Source organism: Aythya fuligula, chromosome 4 (assembly GCF_009819795.1).
Source record: "Aythya fuligula isolate bAytFul2 chromosome 4, bAytFul2.pri, whole genome shotgun sequence".
NCBI classification, from domain to species: Eukaryota; Metazoa; Chordata; class Aves; order Anseriformes; family Anatidae; genus Aythya; species Aythya fuligula.
Genome location: NC_045562.1, coordinates 31,826,042 through 31,853,119, shown reverse-complemented (window position 1 = coordinate 31,853,119; position 27,078 = coordinate 31,826,042). Strand labels below are relative to the sequence as shown.

At 39.0% G+C, this 27,078-nt stretch overlaps 1 protein-coding gene across 4 annotated transcripts in view; it reads left to right on the top strand.

Annotated features, from left to right (window-relative positions):
- The window catches only part of TMEM131L (transmembrane 131 like), a 77,575-nt gene extending 52,559 nt beyond the window's left edge, over window positions 1–25,016 (top strand). Inside the window, exons 16-35 of one of the 4 annotated variants that reach the window (XM_032186323.1) lie at window positions 514–631; window positions 1,367–1,505; window positions 2,476–2,585; window positions 4,228–4,300; window positions 6,329–6,471; window positions 7,099–7,241; window positions 7,567–7,753; window positions 8,155–8,340; window positions 9,894–10,043; window positions 10,628–11,244; window positions 12,681–12,835; window positions 14,128–14,252; window positions 15,840–15,997; window positions 16,762–16,947; window positions 18,025–18,103; window positions 19,160–19,245; window positions 20,568–20,688; window positions 22,058–22,146; window positions 22,981–23,123; window positions 24,604–25,016. In XM_032186323.1, coding sequence (XP_032042214.1) covers window positions 514–631; window positions 1,367–1,505; window positions 2,476–2,585; window positions 4,228–4,300; window positions 6,329–6,471; window positions 7,099–7,241; window positions 7,567–7,753; window positions 8,155–8,340; window positions 9,894–10,043; window positions 10,628–11,244; window positions 12,681–12,835; window positions 14,128–14,252; window positions 15,840–15,997; window positions 16,762–16,947; window positions 18,025–18,103; window positions 19,160–19,245; window positions 20,568–20,688; window positions 22,058–22,146; window positions 22,981–23,123; window positions 24,604–24,882 — 3,287 coding nt within the window. In that variant the 3' untranslated portion in view covers window positions 24,883–25,016. The remainder of the gene's footprint in view (window positions 1–513; window positions 632–1,366; window positions 1,506–2,475; window positions 2,586–4,227; window positions 4,301–6,328; window positions 6,472–7,098; window positions 7,242–7,566; window positions 7,754–8,154; window positions 8,341–9,893; window positions 10,044–10,627; window positions 11,245–12,680; window positions 12,836–14,127; window positions 14,253–15,839; window positions 15,998–16,761; window positions 16,948–18,024; window positions 18,104–19,159; window positions 19,246–20,567; window positions 20,689–22,057; window positions 22,147–22,980; window positions 23,124–24,603) is intronic. The other 3 variants (XM_032186324.1, XM_032186321.1, XM_032186322.1) reach the window with 3 other exon arrangements.
- The last annotated feature ends 2,062 nt before the right edge of the window (window positions 25,017–27,078 follow it).

Below are 27,078 nucleotides of genomic sequence, written 5' to 3'. Positions count from 1 at the left end.
GAATTTGAGAAAATAGTCAGCACCTGGAAAAGAGAAGGTGAAATAGAAACACCATTTCTGCAAAATGGAGATTTGTTTTGCTGCCTGCTGTGCTGTAATATTACAATTTTGTACTGCTGCACAGAGAAGAGTGTATGATCTTGATACTTCATTGATATCAGTGGATAGTTCTGTGTAAAGACTACTGATAATCTGATGACTTCTCAATAGCATCCTTGAGAAACAGCAACAGTAAAAAGGGCTTACCAGAGCATATGAAATCTATGCAATTCCCATATTGCTCTTTACATGTAGAATTACTGCAGTTTTGTGAATGTATGTCTTTATTGTCCCCATCTGATTTGCTTAGTATGTGTACCTTCACACGTTTGCTTGGAAGGGAAAATTTGGTTTGCCTTACTTCTTTTTGTGTTGGGACCCTTTGCAGATACTGATTGCTCACATTCAGAAGTAGATTGATGAAAGGAGCAAATGTTGCCTCCTTAAAATATGAAAAATCTGTTATCGTTTTAGCAAATCTGCTTTGGCAGAAGAGTCTCTCTCTGGACCGTTCTGCTTGGGATGTGGATTCTGAGCTTGCAAGTGAACTTTATGAGAGATGGCAAAAAATAAGACGTGGGGAAGCCTGCAGGTCTGTACAGAATCCGTTGAGGTTCTTAATACAAGCCAGTACAATGTTGTAAGGGGGAATATTTCTGTTCTGAAGTATTCTTAATTAGAACAAACATTTTTGACCTTGCTGCATGTAAGTTGGTTATCTTGAAGCATCTGGAATTTCAGAGCATCCCAAACACTTTTAACTTCCATTTCAAGGCACTGCCAGCAATAAGTAAACATTTGAGATGCCTGAATTCTAGAATGTAAATAATGTTTTGACTGAGCCCCACCACGGCTACCCAGTTTGAAAGCAGTCAAAGCACATTTTACCAGATCAGTTATGGAGCTGCACAAATCCTTTGTCAACAGGTCCCATAGCAGTCTTTTTAGGATCAGGAGCTCTGAATAGCTTTCAAGGTTTTTACTCCCTGACCTAATGGATGCTATATACTTGGGACATGGGGAGGGAAGCAGTCACTGTGCCTGAGTAATTGTAGAGAGAGTGCATCAGTGATATCACCCAATTTCCAGAACAGAGAAGTATGGCTGCAAAAAATAGTCACTGTGTTGCAGGTGGAAAAGTGGGAGATTGAATTATTCTCTATGACTAGATTACATGTTTGTGGGCTTTGTGTTGTGAAGAACATTTCCAAGGAAGAATTAGTTGATATAATTGATAGGTCCTCGCAAATCATCATCTTTTGTTCTTAGATTTCAAAGAAAAAAAAAAGAGAGAAAAACAAATCTTTCTGTTTTTTTGCCAATAAAGCAGAAGAAGTATTTTAGGATCAGCTCGCATTATTCACCAGAAGCCTGAAGAGGAGTCCCTTGCCTTTTTCTTGCCACGATTAACTGCAGAGCCTGGCCTTACACTCAACTTCAGTGCCACAGCAGTTAAAAGTAGTATGGTAAGGATGGTTTTCTTACACTTCTGAGTTGATACATGTTTAGCTTCTTTAAAGAACAGAATCTGCAGTTAGTATTTGGTGATGTTTTCATATGGCTTTTAGATTGGTATTTTGAAACCTTCATATAAGTCTAATATAAGACACCAAATTTGTTTATCCCTTTGGCTCTTCGATAAATTCTCTAGCTATCAAATTGTAGTATTTTTAGTACAAGGAGAGGAATAAAGCAGTGTAGGTATTAACTAACAACTCTTCGTGCTTATTAAAACTTTCCTCACATTGTGATCTGTTACATGCTTGTGGTAAAATAATTGAACAAGGGACTTGGGATAGAATGTGCTGTCATTAATGATGCATTGTGCATACAGGATATGTGGCCTTGCTTCTGCCACAGCCTTACATAACAGAAGTGTATAAAATGTTGAAGATAGAAAACTGAGAGATCAGCAGTGCAGTGTGTCTTGCAACTATGCTGACAGTTACTTCTTCATTTGTCAGACTTTGGTACTAACCTGGTCTGGCACAGACCAGTCATACCGAGATGCTTCTCATATGCACATGTTGTGAATTACCTTGATATTCCATTTATGCCATTTGATTGTCATAGTAATGTACATAACCTACTTGGACTCAAACTTCTATACGAAAAGGTGGCACCTTACTAACTTACCTTCTTTTGCGGAAGAGCTTTGTTTATGTCTGCATGTGCAAATCAAAATACAAATGAAATGTGTATTTTGAGGGGGGAAAGACTATACTTTTGCACATGCAAAATCACTCCTCATGCTCTTAGCTGTTTCTGCAAATGATGGCATTGTGATGACATGTCCTGCTGTTCCATGCAGTTTTGTATGCATGTGATTATATTGCATTAAGACTGATGAAGCCAGGCTGAATTTCCTTGAAAATGCAGTTCATATTATTATCAAGTATGTAGTCTAACTTTTCTTTTCTCCTCCAAACTATTTAGGTGAAGTATTTCATACTAAGAAACCCGTCATCCTTCCCAGTTGCGTTGCAGCTTGTGCCACTCTCTTACTACCCTGATCCCCAAGCTTCACTGAGTCTGCTCAGCAAATGGTAATTAGTATAACTGTCTCAGAATATTGTCTTCCCTTTAAAAAGTTGTATTTGCTATGCCTTATGAATGCTGCTTATTGTTTGTTCCAATTTCTCAAAGCATAACTGAAGTGGGGGCAACATTCTGCTCGTTTTGGAAGATAGTCTGATATTCAGGGCAGCTCTCTGTGTGACACCTGACTGTGTAATGCACCTGATCTATGATAAAAAACTATCTGAACATATTTGCAGCAAGTTTATGTATGCCAGCCACAAACTATGTAATATTTTAAGATCTGAGGCCTACTGCAATCTTGTGCAGGCTATGCAATTGTGGGCAGCAACTCACACAAGTGGGGATGTGCTGCTCCCAGCAAAGCGGGTTGGGAAATACCCAGTCTGTAGGCTGCAGTCTGTGAGGAGGAAGGTAACTGAACCTGATTTAAGGAAAAGGTTGTTTGTTTTTTTCTTAGCTTTTTCTTAGGTAAAAGCCCTGTCTCTAAGAAGAGGAAACAGGAGCTGGAAAGAAAAATTCAGCGGGTCTAGAGCCAGGAACCCCATCATAAACATTTTAGGGGCAGCTAAACAAATATTTTAACGTTGTTTTGAACTTTCTGCGTTACAAATGAGAAGATCTAATGAGAAATCTAGATAGAGTTAGATGGAGAGTGTAAAGGGATATGGAGTTCACCAAAATAAGCCCCAACTGTCACGCTTAACTTTGGAAAAACTGCAATACATGTGCAGTTGGTAGTAATTATTGGCTTGCTTGGAGTCTGTGGGACTACTTACATGCTTAAGTGTACCTTGCTTATTTGAGGTACCAGTCCCTGTATAGCTGTTTCCTTAACATTATATCTTGGTGTGTGTGTGTGTATATACAAAGATAGGCACATTAGTAATTACATATGTTTGCATACTAAATATCATTTCCATGTAGATTCTTTCTAGTGGTTTGAAATTACATTTTCTCCTTGTTTTCGCATTTGTTTCTGCAGATCTAGGTTTACCAGCAGTCATGTTCACTGACTGGTTCTTTTCAAGCTAATATAAAAAGTTTGTGACAAGTGAATTTCCAATTCCAGGGCTGAAGGTCCATTAATCCTCTATGACCTAAATTCTACATATTGTTTTTCTTCTGTCCATTCCTAATGCCTTTAGTATCACATGCTTAAAATTTGCTTTTAGACAAATTATCAGTTTCTGTAAAGGATTTTGATTTGCAAAGTATGTGAAAGAGAATATGAATTTGTCCCAAACAAATTGTGAGCAGAAAGAGGGACATATGAGTAAATTATTGAGATATGGTAATGATTGTTTCTCAACAGGCATGTTTCAGAAAAAGCTGTGGGACATTTCTGTTTATATACAACTTAGAAATATTTCTTGATTGTTATCTTTCTCAATATTGCATACTGAGAGATTTGAAATGCCTAGGCATTTTTCTGTTTTCCAAATGCATGGAATCCACATTAAACAGATTTGTAGTATATTTTGTTAAAATGCAGATCTGCATTTCCCCAGTATTTCACATCTGCCAAAGTGCAATTGTGAAAATATAATTCATTGAAGAATAAATGCCGCTATGTAAAAATAAGTCAGTCTAGTTCTGACAGACTAGGTTTGCAATGCTTTTTTTTTTTGTTTGTTTTGGTTTATTTAGGTTTGGCGTAAATGTCCAAGCTATTAATTTCACCACCACTGAGTTCAGGCTCATGGATGAATGTTCTCACAGGGTAAGATGTTTAATTTTGATTAAAAAAAATGACACCCTAGAAAAATTCTTTTTTAGCTACATTACATCTGAGTTTTTACTAAGTACTATTTAAAACAACGTGTGTTTTCTTGATTCTCTGTCAAGCTTGTATTTTTGCAGTTAATTTCTTTCCAGAGTTTGCTGTTTTCCAAATTGAAAACAACTGCAGAGTGTGTGTGCATGCCTGTATGTGTCAAAAAGGCTACAGTTTGCTTTCTGTTTTGGGACTTCAGTTTAGCCCTATGTTGTCCACAAGGTGTAAGACTTTTGTTGGTGACCTCAGAAGTTAACAGATAATATTTTCAGCAGAAAGAAGTGCTGGGCAGTAGTTCAAAGGAGAAAGCTGGATTTCTATGTTTCACCTCAGTTTCACTGCAACTCTCAGATTCAGGTTGGAATGTCACAGCTGTCTGTGGTTTCCATTACCTCATTTTTAACATGAGTGTGATGACACTTAATTGTGCCATATGCCAGCGCTGAGCTGAGATTATACCTTCAGGTGTTCTGTCGTGGATAATAGAAAGAGAGAAGATGTGCTTCCAGGGATGTTGGCACAGTCTGACAATCAGAGTACTGTCCAGGGTACCAGCAGAGTTCATTCTTATATTTCTAGTTTGCGTGAAAGCCTGGAATTGACAAATTTTCTTTGCTGCTTGTACATGCTGCAGCTGCATCTTTAATGCTCTGTACAAGAACGTGTTTCTAAAAACACTCCTCAAGATCCTATTGAAAGACTGGTACTTTATAAAACCAAAAGAATACATTTGCTAAACTTATCAAAGCTGACCTTTGTTTTTTGTCGACAGTGAAGGGTGGTTGTAAAATAGTGGTGGATCTTTACACCAGTGTGTGTATTGCCTCTATTTCATGTAGAGACTTGAAGACCTATGGGAGCATCTATGGTTACGTAGACGTTTAGTATATCTGTATATGAGACCGACCTTGGCTTGTTGTTGGCCAAATCACTATTTACACTTTTGAATGTCATTTTTGTAGTCACTTTATATGCATGTGTAGTGAGTGGTTAGTCTCACGTTTGTGCATGTGCACCTTTGTAGAGAGTGACCCGGTGAAGTTTGTAAATCCATACGTGTTTTGCTTTTAACGAATATTGACTGTTGAGTGAAGGTTCTGAAACTTTTTTGTATGTTTTTTTTTTTTTTCATAAAATAGACTAAAAACACTTTGGTCTAGAAAAGATCAGAAAAAACACTAGGACAACAGCTGTGAAAAAAACAACCTTTTAAAAGCTTTTAAAAACAACCAAGAAAGAACCCTTTTTGTGATGTTTGTGGTTATTTTGACTGCTATGGGTGTTCAATCATGATTTTCTAAGAGGAGATCCCCCAATTCTGATAGAGAAACTTTTAGGATTGTTTGCTTTCTCTTTGTTTTTTTTTTTTTTTATGTTAATGGGGGGAAAATATAAACAGCAGTATTGAAATTTTTAAGAAACATATATATTTTACATAATTTCTAGACTCACTTAGCTTCTGGTAGTGCTGGTCTTCAGTTAATATGGTAGGGAGTTCACTTTGGCTTGTTTCCAGTGACTCAAAATGATCAACATATTTGCCAACAGTCCCTTTCTCACTGAAATCAAGTTGCAAGTCTTACACTGATGGTATAATGGTTGCCACATTTCCCCGTGCAATCAGTATACTGTCAGTTCTAGTTGTGTTGTGAAGTGTTTCATCATTTCTTGAATATGAAGGACACAGTGTAATTTCTTTTCCATCTGAACAAATAAAATCTGTTTTAAAAAATGAAGTAATACATTTCTCATAATAATAAGTGCAGTAATATGAACACTTGCTCAAATAAACAACCTTATCTGATGTTTTATGTTGTCAGATTGAAAGACTTTAGTGTAACAAGTTAGTTAGGAGTCATTGCACCTTGCCAAAAATATCATACGTGGTGCTAAGAAAAGATGTAGTGCCTTCTTTTATTAAGATCTTTAAACACACATTTTCTGTGAGTAAATAAGTGCGTTTTTGTTTAACAGAATGCACGTCAAGAGGATCTTATCAACAAGAAATGCAGTTCTGAGCTGCTTCGGTTAAATTTGCAACCGCTGGAAACCAGAAAAGTTGCTGTAATTTTTACTCCAGTTGACTACAAAAGAGTATCCTCACTTATTTTAATCAGGTAACTCAGGTTTCAGTTGTGAGAAGCAACCAAGAAAATGTGAAAATGAATTTGCCCAATCTTGGAGCAAAGTCAAATAGTCAAAATTTACAAGTCAGAATACCTTCAGTTTAATAAAAGTTGCTTGAAGGGTATTTGTACTTCATGCCTACCTAGGTCATTAAATATGGAACTTCAGATTTTTTTTTCCCTTGTGGTTTGGATTAGTGGGTTAGAAAATGCATATGAATATATACTGTATGTATGATCGAGGCCCTTCTTCAGTCAGCACGTCAACAGCCTTTTCCTGCTGGGTGGCTTTGCTATTTTAAACTGAATTCCATAGTGATAGCATTTAAGAGACCAGTGAGTCATATTTCTAATTGGAAGGAACAACTACTTTTACCAGGTGGCACTATTATCCAGTGGCAATGGTAACAAAACTTGCCCTTTCACTGTGTGAAGTGCAGCAGTGAAGGGTTCACAGGTGATCCTACCTGTGTTTAGGGGAGGCCTTTCCAGATGTGGCTAGTGATTCTGTTACTGACACACTGTTGTCTTGATTTGGCACCTAGATAGCAAAGCCACGATGTTGCAAACTTCATTTGTGTTTTAATGGCTGATGATTTGATTTTTATGTTGTGGCAGAAACAACTTGACTGTTCTGGATGTGGTCAATGTAGAAGGCTATGGAGCCAGAGAATTACTTAAAGTAGGGGGAAGACTGCCAGGTACAGGAGGATCTCTTAGATTCAAGGTGCCAGAAGCTACACTAATGGACTGCAGACGACGTGAGTAAGAAGAAACAGGTCTCTGATTTTGTAGCTGGCTGCATTACTCCGTAGTGGTAATGATAATGTGCAATAATGTTAAGTAAACAGAATATTGAAGTAAAGAAACTAAAGAACTTGGTAGTAAGAGTTGTAGGTTCTGATGTCTCATAATACTGGCTGATAAGAGTTACAGATTTTGGAAATACAGTGCTGCAAAATAGTCTGTATTAAAATTTTGGTTGCTTCTGAGTATTTAATTGATTTGAAAGTAAAAGCAGTATTTCCTTCTAAACATTAGTCTTTTTAAGCACTAAAATAATTGTTCTTCTTTTTTCCTTTTAAGAACTGAAAGACAGCAAGCAAATTTTGTCCATCACAAAGAACTTCAAAGTAGAGAATATTGGGCCTCTCCCTATAACAATTTCATCAATGAAAATCAATGGTTACAGTTGCCAAGGATATGGATTTGAAGTGTTAGACTGTCAGGAATTCTTCCTGGCTCAGAACTCATCACGGGAGATCAGCATTGTGTAAGCACTAACAAATCTGATGACAAGTTAACTTAAGTGGAAATTTGAAATAATTAGTTGCAGTAACAGACACTCCAGTAACACACATGCATGCAAAATTTGGTGAGCTTTGAAAATAAGCTTCAGTACGCTTTTCAGTAAGTTACAATAATGTGTTGTGTGTATGCGTACACGCATCTTACTGCTTGAGGATGACCTCAAAGTCTTAACCTCTTAAACAGGTGCTAATGCACCTGCGTAGTCTTAAGCATACAGTGATAGCTTATTTCATTGTCTTTTTCCATACTATTAAATCAGAAGTCATGCTGTATGTTTTTTTTGGTATCAGTATGAGTTCAGAAAATGAAATTAAGCCTAGCAAATGGGAAAAATAACACTAGTTCTGTCTGCTTGCATGACAGATTCACTCCTGATTTTACATCTTCGTGGGTAATCCGGGAGCTAACCCTGGTGACTGCTGCGGATCTGGAGTTCCACTTCACCCTCAACGTGACTCTTCCTCACCATTTGTTACCCCTGTGTGCAGATGTGGTGCCAGGACCCAGCTGGGAGGAGTCTTTCTGGCGGCTCACTGTCCTCTTTGTAAGGTAATGTGTTCAGAGCTTCTGGTGACCCACTGGTGAGAGATCAGCATGCACTTCTGGCTTGTGGTAGATGTGATGATAGGGCCTAAATGTCTGCTGCGTCTAAGTCTTTTGGGAGTACTGCCAGCTGTCTGCAGGACCTTGTGTGATCCAGTTGCCTGTGGTAGAATTGAGAAGCATTTCATGCTTCTCCTGCTGATAAACTCCCATGTTAGGCTTGGAAAGAAGACGGGTTAGGTATTCCCACAGGAAGAGCCAGAGGGTACCCCTCTTGCTAGAAGATTTACTTCCCCATCCATAGAGATGCATGTGGAACCTGTTAGTCCCTGCATGTCATCAGTAGAATGGAGCGGACTGATGGCTTATCTTAAAGTATTTCTGGAAAATTAACATATTTATGGGATTTCAGACACCTGAGTAAGGACCTGCTTTTCCTTTTGCTTCCTCCTTTCATGTATTAAAAAATATGTATCTCTTATTGTTGGCTCTTGTTACGAACACTGATAAAGATGCTACCCCAGAAAGAGTTGTCTTACATTAGCTAACTCATTGCTTGTACACGGTAAACTGTTTTAGGAGGCCTGTACTTTGTACAACAGTTCAGGGTTCTGCTCTTAATTAGGTTTTTGTTGTCTTCCTTACTAACCTTTCATACTGTGAGTGTGAGTTGAATGCTGTTTGTGGCAAATGATTTCTGATGTCTTCATTGCACTGAACCCTGAATTCCTGCCATCAGGACCAGCAAGGAGTGAACACAAATGTCATGGTGATCTATATACATACCAGTGCATGTATAATTGAGATCATTATGCACACTTGTTCGGCTTGCATTGTTGTTTTGATGCTGGAAACAGAGCACAATTGAACAGTAAGAGTAACCATGTAACGTGGCTCTAGATGCAACAGAAGGATACCACAGGGATTTGAAAAATCAGGAGTTTCTCATTCTGTTTTCCAGCTGACAAAATTTATCCTATATGAGAAGATGATTTGATGAATTACAGAGCTTTTCATTCTGATTGATTTATGTTTGGTGTAATTAATGTGCTAGAGATAAAGAGAAGGCATTTTGCAGCTTCAGTTTTACCTCAGAAGAACAATGCCATTTGTAGCCCATTTTATGTCAGGATTTTCTCTAGGTAGCAGAAGAGACAATTGTAAATAAATAACAAACTAGTGATATAACTGACATGTACTCTGTAGATGTGTCATGCTATGGTATGTTGTCATTGTGTTGAGTGAGATTTCTTTCTAACTAATTTTTAAACCAAGTGTTGGTTTTCTTTTCTATTTTTTTTTTCTTTTAGATTTTTCATTATGAAGGTCAAGGCTGAGTTACTTTTTGCCACGCTACAACTAGCTAGGGCCATGATGTTTAATAAAAAGGGGGAGGGGAACCATTGGAACTGTTACTTATTTTGTGTTTTCCTATCAGCTGTTTTCTTTAAAATTACTAACAAAATATTTGAAAAGTGCATCTTGTTACGAGATTTGTAACTTTCATTGAACATTCCTGAAAATTGTAGACACCAGTGTTTGTTGTTTTTCTTTGACAGTTTGTCCCTGCTTGGTGTGATCCTGATAGCCTTCCAGCAAGCCCAGTATATTCTAGCAGAGTTCATGAAATCAAGACAGAGGCCAAATCCTAGTTCTTCATCCCAGCAGAACAGCAACTCTGTTGATGTCATCAGCTCTGATTCCTACAAGTAAAAACACTTTCCTCTTCTTTTGATTTGCATTTTTTGCACCTGTTTAATATGCAGTAGTTCTTTCTGTCTGTTGGTACTTTGACATTGCTGTGGAGTCATTTAGGTCTTGTTCAAAGCAACCTCCTTCAGAGAGCTTCAGTGTTGCAGCATGTATTTATCTCTTCAGAAGAGAAATGGAAGAACTCAAGGGTTTATTCATCTTGTAAATTGTCAGTAGTACACAAGATAGAAGTTGTGCAATAGCATTAATGGATACACCATACGCAGCAGCCTTACAAAATTAAGAATGGCAAATGATGTTAATGGCCCTCAAACCTGACCTCCTGGTTGGTCAGTTAAGCATTTGTTCAAGCATGTAAGTGTCTTTGAAGTATGAGCACATACTTAGTCTTTCTCAACTTCCACTGAAATCAGAATGTGAGTAGCTGGTATGATACATTGAAGACCTAACAAAATCTCAGCTTGTGAATATGCCCCCTTTCATTTTATTACAAAAATATCCCATAAAACAACTTATGATAGTCTCATAGATGTTTAAAAAACAAAAAGGCAACTCAATTTGTCTTTTTTTTTTTCCCCAGGGGAAGCTGTAAGACATTTATGGATTCCTATAGTTCATCAGATAAAGGCAAAGGGAAGGGCTTCCTGTCTGTAGGCACTTCGTCCAGCCGAAGTCAAAATGCAGCCAAAAGAAGTCCGGCGACCTACAGCCACTCTCAGAAGAAACACAAATGTTCAGTTTACTACAGTAAGCAAAAGCCAAACACAGCAGCTGGCAATGCCATTGCAGCTACTGATGAGAAGCAAAATCAGATTGCGGAGAACCAAATCTCAGCACCAAAAGAGGACATTTGCACTGATGTTGTCAGTGAGAACTGGGTAACTCTAAAATATGCAAATGGCATAAATGTTAACAAGAATTTAACTCTTCCAGAAAACTTTCTGGGCAAAGAAGAAACTGCACTGAAAAATACAGTTCTCATTAAAAATACTTCTTCAGAGTGTGATCTGAAGGAAGATCTTCAAACATGTATGTTTCCTAAGGAAACTAACCTTAAAGCTCCAGAAAATCTAGTTGAGCTCAAAGAACAGGAGTTCTGTCCTGTGAAGATGTCTAAGAAGCTACCTGAAAGTCACTTGTCAAGAAGTTCACCTCTGCAACAGCCAGAACTGCAAGAAATTTCTAGGAAAAATAATGGTATCTTTCTTATTTTTAATTTCTATCTTAGCTTCACAGCTAAAAATTTTAAGACAATCACAAGAATACTTTGAGTGGAAAGTAGATCAGGAAGATGTTTCTTCTGCAATTTTGTTTTGACTTAGGAGCTCAGCAAAGTAGTTATATTTTGAAAACTGACGTTTTCTGAAGCTATGGTGTCTCTGGTCTATGGCAGTTTATTTTGTGAATGAACTGTATGTAACACAGGGATTTGGGGCCCTGCTGTAGTGTATTTCTGTTGGCTGCACTGGTTGCTTACCCTTTGTGTCCTTACCTGTTAGATATGGCAGGTACCAGTGTGCTGTCTCAGGAGTGAAAGCAGGGTAATTTTATTCTTACTTACAAAATTTTTTTGAGATTCTTCATCCATTCCTAAACTGCAAAAACTTACTCCTTCTTTGCTTTGAATTAAAAAAAAATCAGTAATTACATCTTACCTGTTTTTATGTACATAGCAAGGTAACTTTGAGTACAGACTGCAGATACCATGTTCATACATAAACCAGTTGGGAGATACTACAATTATTTTCATTAGCACAAATTCCACCTTGAGAAAGCAGTACTGACAAATACTTTGTAATCAGTGGTAAAGCACTAAAGGTAACCTGCTGAAGGGTCTGTTGGCAGTTGTATTTATGTATTTGCACTGTCAGGGTTTTGATTATTTCCTTTGGTAGGGTCAATGAAGCCTAAAAAGGATCCCAGCAGAGGATAGTGGCTCAGCTGGGCAGCTCAGCCAGCTGTTGAGAATGGCCTCCTTATTTTTTCTTCACCTCTTTGCTTTCGTTACACAAGAGTACTTCCTCATAAGCACCTCAAGAAGAGAAACTTCTAGTGCTGCAACTATCCTAAAGAAAGTGTGGTTTCCCTTTGTCTTCACAGTGGATGCCGAGGACACTTTGGAGTCTTGAAGATCCAAATAAAGGCTGGCCTTACTTTGATTTACCCTCTTTTTAGAAGTTTTCTTCACAAGATTGCAGGGTTTTTCTGATTGTTTTTAAGCCCAAAGTTCTCTGGCTTCCAGTTCTACCCTCCAAAGTCCATGGCTGGGACCCGAGTAGCTCAAACTTGGATGAGATGAGTAGGGATGGGGTAATTTGTGTGTGTAAGAGTAGTGTGCCCATAAGCATGAATTGATACAGAGGTACTTTTTGTAGCTGCTATCAGAATACTTACACAGCATTAGCTGTTGATTTTGAAATTTTCAGCATCATCAGCCTAGGTGCTAGTCCCCTAGTGTTTCGGAAAACAACTCAAGTCATGCTTTTTAGTTTGCTCCCTTTGTGTTTTTTTTTTTTTTTTTTTTTTTTTTTCTTTTTTAAGGAGGTAGGCCACAGTGAAAGTAGAAACTAATGTAGTTATGATTGGGAGCCCATTCAGTTCCCAAGCAAACTTGTGTTACTTTTTAATTGTAGGGAATAACCAGCAAGTGCCTCTCAGGAATGAAACTGAAAACTGTGAGACCTTAAAAAAGCAGATCAACCTAAAGCCTTCCACTGAGAAAAAGATTAATAAGGGACCTAAGGAAGAGACTCTGTGCTGTGCAAAAGAGGAGATTACTTCTTCTGAGGTTTGTATTGCTGTCTTTCTGCTTTTTAAATTTAAAATAATCTCCTTGTTACTTATTTGCACGTATAGGTATGTTTGTATGTATATGTGGGGACTGTTATGTACGGGGAGACATGTCTAAAACCCTGCAAATCAGATGAATGAGGAAGTAATGCAGTTGTACTGTCCCACATCCCATGCATATTAATGATGAGCCATTTGGGTAAAAGTTAAAATAGCCCCTATATTGTGATACTGGCTGTATCACAGCCAGACATGTTCTTCCTTACCAGAGCAGGCACAGAAGGGCTGGGATCTAATGCCAGTTGTTAGCCATGATAATGAAGTGGGAGCAAACCCTAGAGAGGAAGTGGTCTAGATGGGTGTATTTCCCTTCGTTCAGACACCTAATCTGCAAATATAGGACTTTGTGTAAGAAATTTGCATTTAGGAACAGAGCAAGCAGAAGCCCCATGACAGATTGTGAAGCTGCTGAGAAGGATCATTCTCCATCCTTGTTTTTGGAGCACGTGATAAACAATATGCATTGCATGTGTTATGGGCAGTGTAAAACACTTAAAAAATTTCATCTGGTAATTAAAAATTAATAAGAAGAATCCAAGAATTTGGTTTGTGTGTGTTTTGTCTACTGGATAGGAGCTGCATGACAATAAAGTGTAATGATGATTAGTGCTCGAGGAATATGTACGAGAAAAGATGGGATACAGTCTTGTTTTGGGAATTGTTACAGACTCCTTGTGTGTGGCTGATGGTGCTCATTTTTTGTTTCCCGAATTTCTTAGTCACTGTTCTTTGTTGGTTAAGTTACCCCATAATTTCTTCAGTTGTAATTCAAATGAATGCCCCCCCCCCAGCTGCTGAGGAAAGGGAGGATTTATTGCTGCTGAACTTGCACACAAACTGATCATAAATTTGGCAGATGTTTTTTGTTTTTAGCACGTTGGGGATTTTATTGACTGCCTTCCTTTTTCTCCCTGTATTTTTTTTTCCCCTGGAAGTCAGGGCTAGATGGTGTGAGGGGTGAAATGCTAACATTGGGAATTCAAAAATTTCTCTCTCATCATCTGTTGGTGTCTTGAAGGACAGAGTCTTGGAAAGACTGATCAAGTGGATGGTGTTGGAAAGAGGAAGTGCTGTGGAGAGATACTAAATCATATAGTAACTATGCAATTGGGGTTGAGGTGTTTTGTCCAGTGAAATTTAGCAAGAAAATCTGATAGAGTTCATTTTACCGTATAAAATGAAGTTACCTCGGTATGTATTCTCAGCTTTTTCTCTTTTTTAAACCTTCAGCAAGAAGATGCATTTAGGAAGAAGAAACCTCAGGAGAAGAAGGAAGGAAATGTGTCAAACATAAATTGGAATAGAAATAGAACATCTAGAAAGAATAAGAAAAAGAATGTTAATATATCTACAAGGTATGTGTTGCCTCACCAAGTCATGAAGAAATCCAGAGCTGCTGTAATGTTTCCGCAAGCTTTTGCTGAGTTTTGCATAGTACATTAGGCAGATCGCTTTATCTTGTTAAATAAACACTCTGTAGTCCTGGCTTGAGGCTTTATTGTTAAGAATGTGCACTACTAAATATCGCCAGCAAAAGAAATATTTATCCATTTGTAAATCTGTATGTATATAGACGCACCCCATTCTGCGTAGCAGTGGTTGCTCTCTGGTACAGTCTGGAATTTGCTGTCTCTGAGGTTTGGATGGTTAACTTCCTTTCCATTATTGTGTTGTGTGGATAAGATCCAGTCGTGTTTTCTGTTCAGTGGAAAAAGGAAGACTAAATTGTTAAAACTATTCCACTGTCAGGAGAATCATCTGCTGTATTGAGTAACTTAGGGAATATTGTCTTCTGGTAGTTTTGAAAGAGGAAGACAAGATAAAGTTACTTTCATTTTTGCCATAATGATTAAGAAGTATCTACCTCAGGGAAGCAGATGTGTAGTATCACCGGGGCTTCGTAGATAAGCATTAACAAGTTAGAGCAGCACTAAATTCAAAAGTATTTCGAGATCGCCTTGGGAAGTTGCTTTTTTTTTCCCCCCGAGATTCATTTAAATGCATTTCTGAAGTCAACTGTAAACTACTATATTAAATGTTTTTTCATATTTTTATAAGTTTAAGCTATTTTGAGTGTTGTTAAAAATACAAATAGTAAATTAGTGCTAGGACAGAAAAGCTTACTAGGAGAAAATCCTTTTCTTCCTCCCACAGTCCTTTGAATTAAGGTCACAATCCTACAAAGCCTTCACTGACTTCATTTTTATTGTGAGTGGTCCTGTTGAGGTCAGTGGACTTAACAAGGAGATTGCAAAATCTGAAGAGGTTGTTATAACCCAATTAATATTCATTGGGGGAAGTCTGCTTATGTGTAATTCCTTGCAGTATGCAGACATTTGCAGGTAGGAAGGATAAAACATGAAATCACTGAAATTTTGTGATTGTTCCTTCATCTGATTCAGTAGTTGCCCCTTTCTGAGTTAAGATGTAGCCATATCCTTCCTGTAGAAACTTGACAGCTGGATTTTATTCCTGCTCCCTTAATACTCTGATTGGATCCAGATATTTCAATTTTACTAGCACAACCTTGAGATTACTTCAGATCTTACAACCAGATTATTCTGGTTATAATTATGCCAATGAAATAGATGTCAGGCACATTTTTCCTGTGAACCTAGATCTCCATACGGTGCTAGACTGTGTTTATTACTGTAACGTATGAATGCCTTCTGCAAGTGCATTAGAGAACGGAGTTAAACATACACATGCAGTCTTGCTCCTCCTGCTGAGAAGTAGCAGTCCATATGAGGGATATAGCATTTTGGGAAAGCCTTAACAGATGTTTTTTTAAGTTTCTGTAAAGTTGGGGAATAAAACTCCTTGTCCTTTTCCTTGCCCCGCATTCTGACTTGGTAGCCTTTTGAGTTAAAGTGTTTAATACCTGAAAAAGTGCGATTGAAATGTGATGTGCAAATGTGTTTCTTTGGGTGTGGTTGTATTAGGGTCCCCGAGCAGAGTGAGTTGAAGCACATGTGCAGCGAATATGAAAGACCGGATCTGAGAGCTAATATTGGAATAAGAGCCTGGTGTCCTCAGGGTGATGGGGAAAATTGCAAAGCAGACCAGAAATCTGGGAGCTTGTCTATACAGGGAGAAACAGGTATGCAATCTTAATTGTCAGACTGAAGAAATGTGAGATATTTTTGTGGCAATAGAATAGTTTTCCTTTCCTAAGACCTTTTTGCCCCTCTTGGCTTCACACCCTTACACTGAGATGGCAGGGCTGGCAGGGGGACCAATGCCAGCAGTGATAATACCTGCTCGTTTCTGAAGGGCACCGTGTGCTTCCTCCATGGCGTGGTTCTCAGCACAAATCAGCAGATGTCAGTCTGAAGCCATAGCAGATTGTTCTTGGGCAAAGGACTGATGGTTGGCTTGTGCGTCCAGGTTCTGCTGGTGCTAACTGAGGCAGCTGTATTGCTGAGGCCACCTCTGGAATAAGCAGGCTGAAGGAGGTGTAAGGCTCCCTAAGGCCTGTGAGATTATCTCCCTGATGAGATGCTAAGGAAGGAGAATCTATCACTTATGGATTCATTGCTTGTAACTTCTGTTGCTTTTAGTGTGCATGTTCCCAGAGTCAGAATGTTTCCTGTTTCAGATAATAACAGTGTATTTCAATGAGCAGTATTGCTTCCTATTTCATAACTATTGCCTGTAACTGCACAGTGCCCTGACTTGTGTTCATTGTGCTGGGGATCTCAGTCAGGTCATAAGCTCCTCGTGCTGTAGGGCCTGGTGTGTTTATCTTGGTGAGGCTATCAGTAGATACTGATTTCTGTCCTGCTATCAGGAAATTTAGAAAAATCACATCTCAGTAGCTTTTCACTTCAACTGAAAGACTCTTTTTTTCCAAAACCTCTTTAGAAAGCTTTTATCAACGGTCCAAAAAGAAGTGTTTGGAGAAGTTTTGTTCTGATTCAAGCTCAGATTGTGGAAGTTCATCAGGAAGTGTTCGTGCCAGTCGTGGGAGCTGGGGTAGCTGGAGCAGTACCAGCAGTTCTGACGGAGATAAAAAGCCCATGATTACTGCCAGGCATTTTCTTCCATCCAGTAAGTTCTGCAAACATCACCTCTGCACAATAGTGGGGAGAGTTTGTCTTCCTTCTGAATGGGAAGGGCTGCCACAGCATGGAGTACGTAGCTTGCCTTTTATAGGAGAAAATATCTCTCAGAAACAGTAGGACAGATGCTTGGTATTGGGGGAGGGAAGTATCACAGGTTTTGTGGAGATGAGGATGAGCTGTCCAGGCTACAGAGAGTATCAGAACAATACAGAGGAGGTGTCCTCTGCACTGAGGAGCTGCCCAGTTAGTTTCCATGGAACTGAGAGTGACTAGTCAAAGCAATTTATGTCTTTGACTTCGTTACATCACATCAATCTCATAAAAATGCAATCTTCTTGTTAGAGCTATTTAAGAAAGTTCACAAATGAGAAACGTGTGAAAGCAGTTCAGAACGAATCTCAGGGTGCTGGGATTGGATAGGCATATTTGAAGTAGAAGTAGCCAGGAGGCCTGAGCCACTTCATGGGGCGTGAGAAGTGGCAACTATGGTTCATCACTGCATCTTTTTGAACGCCTGAATACCATTTACGTAGTTGGAAGTCCAAAATTCTGTCACTGCCATTGCTAGCCAGATTGCTGTAGTGATAGAAGTAGATTTAAAATGCTGAAGTGACACAAGTAAAAATCACTTTGAGTACCTGAAAGAAGTTATTTTGAATAATCTTAAAAATGAGCATACATTTTTATGTATATTTGTGTGTGTAGAAAATTTCAAAACCTGACGTTATGAAGTTTCTATTTGATGGGTCTCAACCTGTGATGCAATGGATAATGATTTGTGGGCAATACTTTCAAATTGTATTGTCTCTTAAAAGTCATTCCAAATACAAAATGAATATGATAGTAACAAGGAATCTATCCATTAAAATTAAGTGTGATAATCACTTATAAGTCACAAAATACGCTTAAGACCCTGGGGAAATAGCACACTTTGCAGCTAGTGATACTCCAGTCTGAAAGAAAAACTGGTTAAAACCATTGAGTTCATCTGTGTGAATGAATATTCTGTGCATACTTCTTTTTTTTAGGATCTTTGATTTTTCACAGTCATTCTTTTCTTTAGGAGAGAATATTTCACAAAATGATTTTCCATCTGAAACTCCTATCACTTTAAATCTGTCTCATAACATCTGCAATACCAGGTAAAAAATAAATAAATTTGAATCTACACCTGTAAGACATTAAAGAAACTCCATCAACTTGAAAACTTGTCTCATTTTGATGAATCATACCTATCTGTTGTCTTACTATATTTTGTGATCCTCTAATTGGACTTTCTATTTGAAAAAGAAGAATCTTCTTCAGTATGTGAGAAGATCTATACAATTGTGACAGAAAATGGATTGTGCTGGGGTAATATGATAAATACTTCCAAATGTAAAATGAAATTGGGGGAAAAAAGGAAGTGATTTTTTCCCCTCTAATTTATTCCAGATCTTAGCAACTTACTGCATTTCCTTTGGCACTTAGTTTTATTAAAGTAATAATTGTTTAAAAAAAAAATGGAAGTGAGACTTTCAAGTTGATGTTATTCTTTTAATGAAAATAATGTTCTAGGATATACAGCATGAAAATTGATTTCCCCCTACCCCACATTCCTTTCTACTTCTTTGCTGTTGTAGAGATAGCATCTACAGTTTTTATTACTATGAATCCTCGCTTCACTTCTCATTCATGACTGTCTGTTTTCACTAGCAGAAATAATTTAATCCTTTTCCTCTGGGATTCTGGTTCTTAAAAATGCCTTTCCACTCACATTAACTAGTTTCTTTGGCATTCAGTGAATACAAAATCGGTGTTCATATGTGTCTGTGTGTCTTCATGCACATAAAAGTAAACTTGTCTGAAAGTTGTTGGGAGCATTGAAACATCATGTGAGATCCTACTCATCTTAATGGAATATAGCTTTGTTTCGGATTTCAAGAGGAGAGGTGTTGAATTAAGTTGCAATAGGTTGGATAACAAACCTGGGATAATTAAGATGTATTTGTTTTGCGTGTGTAATTAGTAGATGGCTTTCAATTTTGAAAAATTGCTCAGTGGTAATTTAAGGAAAATCAGGAAAGAAGTTGGGAAAGCAATAGCAACTATGATATTCACCAGAATATTTTTACATTTTTGTATCTTTCCTGTGAAGTACTTTGGATTATTAAACATGAGTGCCTTGATTTAAGAAATGAAATTTTCTTTTCATTTAGCAGAGACATGAACAGCATTCCCCAGTATCCTGAAACCTTATGTCCCAATTTCACTGACATAGCTGCAGATCCTGACAAGAACAAAGGTCAGTTACTTAATTAGCAACTTAAGCTGGCTTTGCACACTATTTGTCAAGCAGTTTCAATGATGTTGCTAATAACCCATGTAAACACAAAATTCATAGAGATGTTGTTAGAATTTGAATGACTTCTAAGCAAGTTAAGATCAAAGTTAGCAAACAGTCTTACAGCTTTGATGTTCTTTTGAATCTTCTCTGTGTTAAGACAGCATTTAGCTTTCAGCTTATGTTTTAGGTATTCTTTGTTTTTTCTTCTCTTGCTTTGCATAGGTTTATGTCTAAAAGTAATGTGGTTGGGAGATAACACTGATCCTTACGTTAAAATGAAGTTCAGCATCAAAGCGAATTTGACCATTTTTCTCTCCAAATGTCCACAATAAGGACTTGCCCTTTTTGAAAGGAATAACGAAGAAGGACTGGATCAGGCTTTTAAAACTCTGAGTTTTTATTGTTTCTGTTTTATTTGTATTCAATTCTGACCTGTTCACTGGAGTTCATAACAGCAAAAGGCTCTACATGGTGAGGTGGAGTTTGAAAACTGTTTAAAACACACAGCTCTTTAAGCAGCAGAGCCGTCTGCCTGCAGCTGTGCCTTTTGCTGTAGGATTAACATGTCTGGCAAGGTACAAAGGCTGATTAAGCTTCTGTGGTGTAGATATTACGAATTGCTGTCATGTGAAATAATGAAATTGAGCTAACTTTGCAACCATTGTCTCATAAAGACTGTTAATTTGGATCTTTTTCCTTTATCCAGCTATGTTTTCATAGTTGATAGGAACAACATGTCTTTGGGCAGTTAGGTGTTCAGACTGTAGAGAGCACCACGGTGAATATGTGCTCTACAGGCTAAATGCAGCCATAGCAAGTTCACCTAATGTTCATTCATGGATAGCTCTGGCAGCACTGCCCATACATTAAAAACCTGAATGTTCCTGCTGCATTTATGTGGCTGTACTTCAGACCTGGTTACCGAATGAAGGGTGGGGGCAAAAGAGAGGCTGGTGGGGATCATGTCCCCAGATCATGTGGAAGGGCGCTGTGTTGCCACCGATGATCAATGAGTTAAGAATTCTTCACAGGAGTTTCTTGCCCTGCTTTGTGGAATTTCAAATTCTTGGTTCAGGTCCTTTTTTTTTTTTTTTTTTTTTTTTTTTAAAAAATAGAAATTTTGAGCTTTGTTTAAAAATTGGCCTTTTCACATAAATAGGTTCATTGGCATCGCTGGATTATCTTTCACATGGATCTGAATATCACGAATGACATTTGATTCTCAGAGCTTATGCAAGCTTCCTTCCTGTTTTCCATTTCGTTCCTGTTCCCCTGTTTAGGTCTTTACCCAGCAGGAGACTTGTGGCCTGCCCAGCCAGTCTGCCTGACAAACAGCCTAAACTACAACCTTGAGAATAATATACCGTGTATGATCCAAGAAACGCCCTCGGTCCACAACAGGCAAGTTATGTCTCATGTCAACAGTATGGCTAACACTTTGTTCAGGTTTCTGTGATACAGAGCACTGCACTTAAGCCTACTTCATAATATTTGTAAGGCAGATGATAGAAGCAACAGCACAAATTTGATTTTAACTATCTCCTGTTTTTTTATACTTTCCATTAGTACATCATGATTAATTTTGCTCAGACAAATTCACTGGTGTTCCTATTCGTGTGTAGATATTCCAGAACTTCTATTCAAATTTAATTAAATACTTGCTGGAAAATTTTTAATTTCTTCCAGTTCTTTTGCATGACCAGGCAGAGGGCCTGCCTTTTAGGTTTGCTTTCCTCTTGCTAAACACATGGCTTCTGTATATCAGAGGGAATGTTATGCAGTATGTACTTGTGTTATATGGCATAAACAGACATTGTTAAATAAAATAAAATAGCCCAGTGTGAAGATGGTATATGAAAAAAAGTTGGTTGGGCTATTTGATCAGGCTCTGTGTAGATTTGAGTCAATTTTCGTACAGCAGTGAACTTGAGTCCTTCTTGTACTAGAGACTTTCTGCACTGTAAATTTTACTAATGCGAAATTCACGACAAACTAGGGAGAAGAAATACTCTGGCAGTGCAGTGCTGTCAGTTCTTCAGGTCATGTCCTGTCATCCAAAACGACAGAGTGGTAACACAGAAATCCCCAAGTGACAATCTTGTGTTTCTAACCAGGCTGCTAACCTCAACTGTAAACTGGTGTGTCAACAAACCGCAGTCCTGATGATTTGGAATAATGGCCAGCAGTCTGTCTGGCTCTAAGTCAGATCTTTAAGAATTGCTCTTGAAAGACTTATTGAAATACTTGAATTATTTTAATGAAAATAAGTATAATCCTTTCACTAAGCATGTGTAGTTTAGAAAACGTTGCTGAACAGGGCTCTCATGCTTGTGGTGGGGACAGGAGAAATGCCCATATTGAGTGCTATTCATAGAAATGCTAGAGAATGCATTACGTTTCCTCTTATTTCAAATCACTTCACTTTCTATCTACTACTCTTGTGGTTGTTGAAAAGAAATAGAATTACTTTCTTTTTCTGGAGGAAGAAGTTGAGCCCCACTAGGTGTTGCAGAACTCTGGTAGCTGTCATTGCAAATTGTTCATCCTCCTGGGAGGGAAAAAGAGCTCAGCAAGATAATCGCTCTGATTACATACTGGCAGAGAGTGGTTACTGGCAGGATTTGTATGGCAAGTGGAATGTGAAAAGCCTAATCATGAGTTACAGGCATTTTACACCCAACAGCTTTACAGTAAATAAGTATGTCTAAATAATTTTCAGAAGTTCTGCAAACTGCTTCTAACAGCAGATTTTTCCTTTTTCTCGGGACAGCTTCATTGACTGGAACGCAACTTGTGACAGCCAGTTTTCCAACATGTATTGTCCATTAGAGATGAACGAATATGGTGCTTTCCCAGAAGGTGAGATGAAGTAAAACTGAAGTTATCACTGAGCATATTTTCTCTCTGTTCTTTGAAACAAAAAAGAGTTTGTCTATAAGCATTTGGACATTCATTGCTTGACCAAACGTTGCACTTTCCAGCTGACCGGGTGCTCTATCGAAAAAAAAGCACAATCTGTGTGTGGTAGATGAGAACATTGATCTTTGTATAGACATTTTAAGCCTGAAAATCCAGCATACAGTCCTTACTCTGAGACAGAATAGAGAGAAGTGCTTGTGACCGCAATATTACACAATTCTTTTTGCACAATTTTCTTTGTTTCTCTTCTGGCAGGCTTCTGCCTTCCAGTGTGTGAAACAGAAGGCCTCTTGTGACCAATTACCTTTCCAGGCTAGAGTTTCTTGGCTTGGGACGCATACTGGCAAGAACCTAAAATTCTTTAGCATTACCTAAGCAATAATTAAAAGTCAAGCTACAGTATCACAGGCAGCACGGTGTTCCCTCGGGTGCTTAGCGCTGAGGCCTGTTGGCAGTGAAGCCAGGGTAGGCTCTGCCATGCACGTTCTGCAGCTAATAAAGGCTCCTTTCTCCATTAAAGAGATTGCCTACTCTTTACCCCGTCCTCCTGATAGCAATTTGTTAGTGGGTGCCTGGTACAAAATGGTAGCCTTGTTAACAGAAGTTGTTACGCTTCGCTGCTGCATTGCCTGGAAGCTGCCTTAAGTCACCAAAAGCTTAGGTTGGTTCCAGCATGTCTCGCTCCAAGAAGATTCAGCATTCCTCCACAGAAACGTTAGCAGTGTTTACATTGCAAAAGCCTTATTTTGTCTTCCTCGTTTTTATAAACTGTAGAAAACATGAACTACCCCAGTGGCTTCCCAGGTACGGCCGCAGTGCAGAACACAGCCTTCATTGACCAGAGCTGCCCCTCCACCTGGAATGCGCCTCCCAACATGCCGCCCGCCTGGGAGCCCGCCAGTTATGTCAACTCCACGGTGAGTATTGTCACTGCCAGGCTGTCTCTGTGTGCACCTCTTCAAAAACCTTCTCAGTGCATGCCCGTCTGTCCCTTACCTATCGCTTGCATGTTCCTCGTGATTCCTTCAAGTAGCCTGATGTACGTGTTTGGTGCTGGTGTTGGTAGCACGGCTTTTTCCCACTTGCTGGTCAGGGTTGTTACTCAGCTTTGTCTATTAAATGGCAAGATAGATCACTTTTTTTTTGCCTGAAAATTGATGCAAATCATTTTACATATGGAAAAACATTTTGGACTTATGTAGTCTACCGAGACTTTTCCCTATCAAAATCAACCTTTCCAGATGAGGATAAAATACAAAAAGTGCTGACAGCAAAACCCAGAGAGATTTGAAAATGGTGGGGCTGAATGGACAGCTGCTCTCAGTGACTTTGACAGTCTTTTTTTGCTAGGAAATCCAAGTGATTTAAGCTGGATTTGTGCAGATTTCTGAATGCTGACTTTGACCTGTTACGCTCTGGACTAGCCATGCTTATGTCATCCCATAGTGCAATGTATGGCTGACTTCAGTTCAAGGTGGTCTTTAATTGCAACCACCTTCTCTTCTGCTCATATTTCTTATATATTAGAAGAAAAAACTGTACTTACAGTATGCTTGTTTTGAAGAAAACTAAGCAAATAAAGCAAGAAATATTTCTAACTGCAAAAATGAAAATTCACCTATATTTAAAAAGTGGCAAAACTGGTAGAATTCTGTTTCCTGAAATAAATGTAACTTTATGCCATATTTTATTCAAGAATGCCAGGAAATACAGAAGGTAGAGATTGGAAAATACATTAGATAATTCAGCTCATTTCCCTGTTGAGCTTTTCCCCACAATACTTTTCAGTGTTTCATTCAGTTTTAAAAGTCCCAAGACTTCCATGACCTTCTCCAAGAGACTTCCTCACAGGCTAACACATCTTGCTCTCCAGGAGGTTCTTTATAAGCTTTCGAATTTTTTCTGACTGAATTCCCTGGCTCCCAGTTATATTCTCTTTTCCATGCTGAATATCCCTTTTTGCTTCTGGTGTGCATAATCTTTCAGTACTGACACATACTTCAACCCTTTAACTTTCTTTCCTTAGTTGTCCTTCTCTTTTAATTTTAACTCCTGAACCCATGCATGGCGCTCTTCACGTGTCGTCTGTTTATTCCTTGTATTTCTTAACAACCCAACCAGAACTGAGCATTGTATTCCTGTTACAATGATATTGGTGCCATGTAGAGAGCAGCTCATGCGGATTCATTTCATGAAGTGCCTTTCCATATGCACGCTAATGCTGCTGCAATCTTTTGGGCAACCATATTGCTTTGCAAACTTGTGTAATTTTCTGCTTGTGTGTTTCCCAAGTTCTCTGCCTAAGTGCTGATTCCTCCCATTCAGTACATTTCCATCCATTCTTTGGCAAACAGGCCATTTTGCAGTTTCCCATGATGATTTTATCTTTCTCTACAGCCCTACCTCTCGAGCACCCGAAGCTTGTCTCCAATGTCTGGACTTTTTGGTTCCATCTGGGCACCTCAGAGCGATGTTTATGAAAGCTGCTGTCCTGTTAGTGCCACAACCCAGCACTCAACCCATGTTGAGAACCAGGCAGTTATGTGTAAGCAGGAATACTATCCAAGGTTTAACCCGTTCCGTGCCTACATGAACTTGGACATATGGACTACAGCAGCCAACCGAAATGCAAATTTCCCACTTTCAAGGGACCTCGGGTACTGTGGAAATGTGTGAAAGGAATTTGATTTCAAAATGTGAATAAAGATGCTTGCAATTTTGATTACTAGAGTAAGCTGGTTGTTGAATAGATTACAATGTTGGTGGATATTTTGGCACTTTTATATTGAAAATAAATTTTTTTTACTGAAGTCTGAGCATTCAGTGCATTTTGAGAAGCAAAACATTCAGGACACTGTTATTGTCAGGTGAAGGCTATAAATTTAAACCCCAAAATTTTTCAAGAAAAAAGTGTTAGGTTCTTAGAAGTATCCATGACCACATACTGCACATGTTTCTTCTGGAGTTTGCATTTTGTGGTATAAACTAGGTGTGTTTTAGCATTTGTAGGTGCATAATTACACCTGTAAATAATTGCATCTATGCCAAACTAACACTAGGGACCTGTTGATGCAAATCAGATATTTTCCATGTGGTGCCACTCTTATTGCTGACATAATTCTTTGTGGGTGTAAACTTCTGGCAGTAAAAAAGAAAAATAATGGCTGAACTGTGGCTTGCTTATCTGGCTTCAAAATGCAAACCATCAGTCGGACGATATTACACTTGTGCAGTGTGGGTGGGTGGGCACTTCTTTCAGGAGCTTTCCTTGCTAGTGACTCCTGATACCTTGCGTTTGGATTTCTAGCCTTCATGTTGCAATAGCGTTTCCAGTGCACTTAATTGCCCTTGTTTAAAATGCTTGTGCTTGAATTGGAACAAACCTTCCGTTGAGGGTGGAGTTCACACCACTCTCCAAACCAGAACAGCATTGTGTTAATTCATATTATGGGACCAAATCTTTGGGAAAGGCAACCAAGGAAGGGTTGTGACCCTGTTCAGGGCTGAATCTTTCCATCATGCAAACTGTCTCTGCTGCCCATCCCCACAGAGCTTTTTGTTTTGGCATTGCAGGCTGTGGCTGGGTGTCTTCACTCTTCAGGTGTCAAAGAAAGGGGACAGCAGGGGGATTGTGGCATGTCCTCTGCAAGAGGGCTTGTCAAGTCTGGAGAAAGAGAGACCAAAGGGGCATCCAGCAGCAGCCTCTCCCCGCTGCTTGAAGGAGAGTTAGGAAGAGGACAGAAGCAGAGCCTGTGTGGTGGCTGCAGGCTTGGCAGCAACAGTCAAAGATTGCAGCTTGGGAGGCTCAGGTGGAGCAGGAAGAGGACGGGTTGTCCCGAGGAGTGAGTACATCTCAGAGGTGGTCGCAGCATTGCCTGCTCTAGTGGCAGTGACAGTCCTGCTCCATGTGGGAGGTGAGACCACCGGGGTCTGACAGCTGTTCTGAGGAGTTTGACAACTTCAGCAAGTTCTTGACTCTTCGCTGTTTCACCTGTTTTCCTCTTGCCCTTTGAACTCAGCCTGACAGGCAGACAAGCGTTATTAGACAACAAAATGCTGAAGTGCTCATGTTTGTTTTTATTTGAAGGTAGAGCAGCCAAGGCACTGTGAAATAGCTGATAAACCTGCATGCAAGGCTCCTCAGCAACCTGAGAGCCCACACGGTTCTGGCTCTGCCAGTCACATCATGTTGCTGAGCTATCGGAGCAGCTCCTCTGACATGCTGATGTTGGTCAGAAGATTTTGAAAGGGTGGTTGGGTGGCTTTTTAGGAAGCTGCTGCATTTAACTGCTCTGGCTGCTTATGTGGAAGGAGCTTCTAAGCCTTTCTTTGGTTTCAGTGTCAGAAAAGTGAGATCCTCACTGAATGCTTTTCAAAACTGTGGGTGTTTTAATGACTTTATCAGGAAATAGCACTAAGAGTCTTTGGCCACTTTCCATGATGTGTCTTGCTGGATGGGACTCTGTGACTATGGAGTTTAATAGTAATTGCTTGCGATTCTGAAGGAAAGTTCACATATTCATACGAACTTTGATGCTCCTGAACCAGTGCAAAGCCATGAGAAGGAGGCATAACCACAGATATGTTTTCTCTGCACCTATTGCCCATGGCAGGAGACTTCGGGAGGAATTGAGCGGGAGTGCATACACAATAAACATGGGGAAAAAAAATCAATTGATCATTTGGTTTGAAATGCAATGAAGTTCTTTATTCCCTGGATAATGTTGCTCATTTTATTGTATGCCCATTGAGTTTTGGAGGTGCAAAAGCAATGGAAAGAACACAGGATGCTCAGAGCTGCCATTGGTTAGCATACCCAATTTGTTCTGTTAGCTTCATCACTTTAATGGCATCTGTATGTTGCCTGCACTG